The sequence below is a fragment of the Equus caballus genome, chromosome 11 (genome assembly GCF_041296265.1).
Source record: "Equus caballus isolate H_3958 breed thoroughbred chromosome 11, TB-T2T, whole genome shotgun sequence".
Taxonomy (NCBI): domain Eukaryota; kingdom Metazoa; phylum Chordata; class Mammalia; order Perissodactyla; family Equidae; genus Equus; species Equus caballus.
Genome location: NC_091694.1, coordinates 18246745 through 18250678, shown reverse-complemented (window position 1 = coordinate 18250678; position 3934 = coordinate 18246745). Strand labels below are relative to the sequence as shown.

General features: G+C 57.3%; 1 protein-coding gene across 1 annotated transcript; it reads left to right on the top strand.

Moving 5' to 3' along the window:
* Positions 1–1856: 1856 nt before the first annotated feature.
* Positions 1857–2978, top strand: RPRML (reprimo like). Its single transcript, XM_005614737.4, has one exon. The coding sequence runs from the start codon at positions 2158–2160 to the stop codon at positions 2509–2511; it is 354 nt and encodes a 117-aa protein (XP_005614794.2). The 5' UTR covers positions 1857–2157; the 3' UTR covers positions 2512–2978.
* The last annotated feature ends 956 nt before the right edge of the window (positions 2979–3934 follow it).

Genomic DNA, 3934 nt, shown 5'->3' with positions numbered 1-3934 from the left:
TTCAATAGCTTCTCAAGACGCGCACACACACATGAATTAGTGTTCTGCTCATGGTGAGGGAGTGGCTTCGAGATGCTGGCGTGCTGGGGGAATCCTGAACCCACCCCCTCACTGCAATTTGCCAAGCCCTTTCCTTCCACTTTTCTCTCTCTCCACCACCACTGGCACGGGAATCCAAGCCTCCAGTCAGAGTCTTTTGCCTGGACTGTTGCAAAGACTTCTAAATGCTTTCCTTCCTTCCTCATGACAATCAAAGAATACGAATTAACACAAGGTTGAGAAACCATCCACCCCCATCCCATACACACAGGCAAAGATTTTAAAAATAAAGTCAATAATCAGGATTGAAGGCAACGCTCCCCTTCCCCACAGGGCAGGAGTATAAACTGGTATGCTTCTGGAGAGCAATTTGGTAGGATGTAATTTTCTGATTCTGCAGGTCCATCTTTCAAAATATAATCTAAGTAAAAAATTACTGTTTCTGTACAAAGACTTTGTTACAAGGCTCTTTATGGTACTAATGTTTCTGATGCAAAAAAAAAGGAAACAACTCAAATATCCAAAAATAGTGACCTTGGTTAAACAAATTGTAGTAGCCTATACCTTGAACACCATTCCTTCGCTAAAATGATGTTGCAGATCAGAAGTTCTCAAAGTGTGGTCCTGGAAGAGCAGCATGAGCATACCCTAGGAATATGTCAGAAATGCACATTCTGGGGCCCCGCCCCAGACCTATTGATTCAGAAACCCTGGGCTGGGCCCAGGAATCTGGGTCTCAAGTCCTCCAGGCAATTCAAAACAACCGTTGATGAATATTTACCACTAGGAGAAGCTACACGGTTAAATTTCGAAGGGTTACAGAACACGTACAAAACTATGTATGAACAGTACATTCTTTTTTTTTGAGGAAGATTAGCCCTGAGCTAACATCTGCCACCAATCCTCCTCTTTTTGCTGAGGAAGACTGGCCCTGAGCTAACACCTGTGCCCATCTTCCTCTACTTTATATGTGGGACGCCTGCCTCAGCATGGCTTGATGAGCGCTGCGTATGTCCACACCCGGGATCCGAACTGGCCAAGCCCGGGGCCGCCAAAGCGGAGCGCGCGAACTTAACTGCTGCGCCACTGGGTTGGACCCCAGAGCGTCCCTATTTTGAGTAAATGCGTATAAAGATAGACACACAGAAAGGCCGGGAAGACTTCGTATCCAGGTGGCAATATCGGCACTTTCTGGGTGATAGGATTATGAGGATTTAGATTTTTTCATTTTGCTAATCCATACTTCCTAACTAGTTTACAATAACGTGTTTTTGTAAAAAGGAATGGAGAAAAAACGCCAGTAATATTTTTAAATTAAAAGAAAAATCCAATGGGGAGGGGTGGGGGGGACGCAGGCAGAGAGCACTCCTCACCCCGACAGCCTTCAGTGGGGTGGGGGCGGGGAGCTGGGAGGACCCGGGAGGCGCGGGGCGGCGGCTCCGGCCCCAGGGCCACAGCCAGCGGAGAGGGGAGAGAGGGGAAGGAAGGCAGCGCCGGGGGTCACAGCTGCTCCCCTGATGTCTCGGAAGGCTTGCCAGGATTTAAATAAAGAGCGGAGAAGAGATTGAGAGCAGACTTCAGGAAGAATCTAGCTGCTAAGAGCACCAAATCCCAGAATGGGCGCCTTGGGGAGATTTTCCAGCCCGGAACAGTCCGCAGCTGCCCCGAGGGGGTCGAGCTTCGCCGGCGGGGAGGACGATGCCGCCCGGATCTCCCGACCCTTTCCGGCCTTGGGACTCCCAGGAGCTGCGCTCCGGGCAGGATTCCCGCTCTCGGGAGACGGGGTGGGGCCTGGCGCGGGGGAGGAGGCGGGGAGGGGGCGGGGCCGTTGCTAGGGGAGCGGCCGCGGCGCCGGCGAGGAGCGCCCCCCGAGACCACGCCGCGCGCTCGGCTCTCCGGCTCCAGCTCGCGCGCAGCCTGTTGCTCGCTCCTCCGGGCCGCCGCTTCCCGCCCGGTGCCCAGGAGCAGGCGGCCCGAGGGGTGCCAGCGCGCGGGCGGACCCCCGCCTTCCTCCTCTCCTGCGCACACGTAGACCCGAGCGCCTCCCAGAGCGCGGGAGCCGGCGAGCCTCCCCGTGCGCCCCTGACCGCGCGCCGAGACCCCCGGCCCCGAGCGGCGATGAACGCGACCTTCCTGAACCACAGCGGCCTGGAGGCGGCGGGCGGCGGCGGCGGGGCCGCCCTGGGGAACCGCAGCCACGGGCTGGGCACGTGGCTGGGCTGCTGCCCCGGGGGCGCGCCGCTGACCGCCAGCGACGGGGTCCCGGTGGGGCTGTCGCCTGACGAGCGCAGCTTGTGGGTGTCGCGCGTGGCGCAGATCGCTGTGCTTTGCGTGTTGTCGCTCACCGTGGTCTTCGGCGTTTTCTTCCTGGGCTGCAACCTGCTCATCAAGTCGGAGAGCATGATCAACTTTCTGATGCAGGAGCGCCGGCCCTCCAAGGACGTGGGCGCCGCCATCCTGGGGCTGTACTGAGAGCATCTCGGCCCGCCCTCGCCAGCGGGGCTGGAAGGAGACGGAGAAGGGAGACCGGGACCCTCTTCCCCCTCCCCGGGCTCTGCCGCCTCCTCCCGCCAGGCAGCGCAAGGGGCAGCGACGTGCGTCGGGGCGCCCGGCCGGGACACTGCGGGACTCAGGCGGCGGCGCGGGAAGGGACTTCCACACTCGGCTCGCTCCTGTGTGCGCTTCAGCGTTGGGGGGTGGGAGCGTAGAAGAGGGAGTTCTTAACCGTTTTTCAAAAAGGAAGTTCCAGGCAGAGTGGAGAGGCTGTGGGATGCAACTTGGGGCTGAGGTCACTCGCGTGGGAGTTTGGTGTGTAAGTAGGTGGGGGGCAAGTTATTGAGGAATCCGAGTCTCTGAGCTTGTTGGCCTGATTTTCAGTTGAAAAGAAATCTTGTAATAAAACCAAAAGCCGTCGGGCTTCTGGCGGCTTCCCACCCGCACCACTGCGGGGGTGTGTGTGTGTGTTGGGATGCGCGCTGGCGGGGGCGAGCGGGCGGTGTGTACTCTAGCGGCAAGCACTTGAAGCCGGTCACCAGACGCCTATCTGCAGGACTGGGGAGTCCTGGGCTGGTCGGTGGCTCCTGACGCCCCACTCCGAGGCCGAGGCCGAGGCCGAGGCCGCAGCCTGGGAGGGAAAAAGGAACCATTTTCTACGCGGACAGCCACGGTTCTGCAGGGCGCCCGGACAGCTGGTGAGCTTAATTAAATCATTGGGAAATTTGAATCCACTTCGTGAGATGAAAAAAAATCAATGACTTGAGTCCCAAAGAGAGAAAACAGCAAAATTAAAACATCAGGACAGTGAACAAATAAAATTTAATTGGGGGGGGACTAGATCTAGTTAAAAATTTAATTATAGGGCCAAAATCTGCGTCTAAGGGCTTGTTTGGAACCCTCCCCCACCTTGTAGAGAGTAAGCGAGTAGATTCTGGAGACACCCCTAGCAGCATCCCAGAGAGGGGGGATGTCAGCTTGGGAGAGGGCTTTGTGGGGTGAAGGACCCAGGATGTCTAATTTGGAGAAAATGGCTTCCAAATGCAGCTGTGTTCAGGGAATTTGGAAGCTCCGTTATGAGCTGCCCCCTGCTGCCGGGAGCCCTGGCGCCTCTCTGGTGCAGAATTCCTTTAAAGGGTGTTAAGCAGTGAGAACCTCGGCACTCACTGGCCAAGGGGGAGTGGGTGGCGCTGCTGTGGGCAAGTGTCTGGTCGGGGAAAGCTGACACTGGGGGGTGGGGGCACAGGAGGACAGAAAGGCTTTGTGGCAGATTTAGATCGCCCTTCGCCCTCCTGCCAACCCCACTCGGGCGCCTGGTGCTTGGAAGATGCTGGGGTGGAGGACTCTGACGCTACCCCCCCTCTTCTCTCTTTTGCCGTGGGTGGAAGTGAAGGTGAATGTG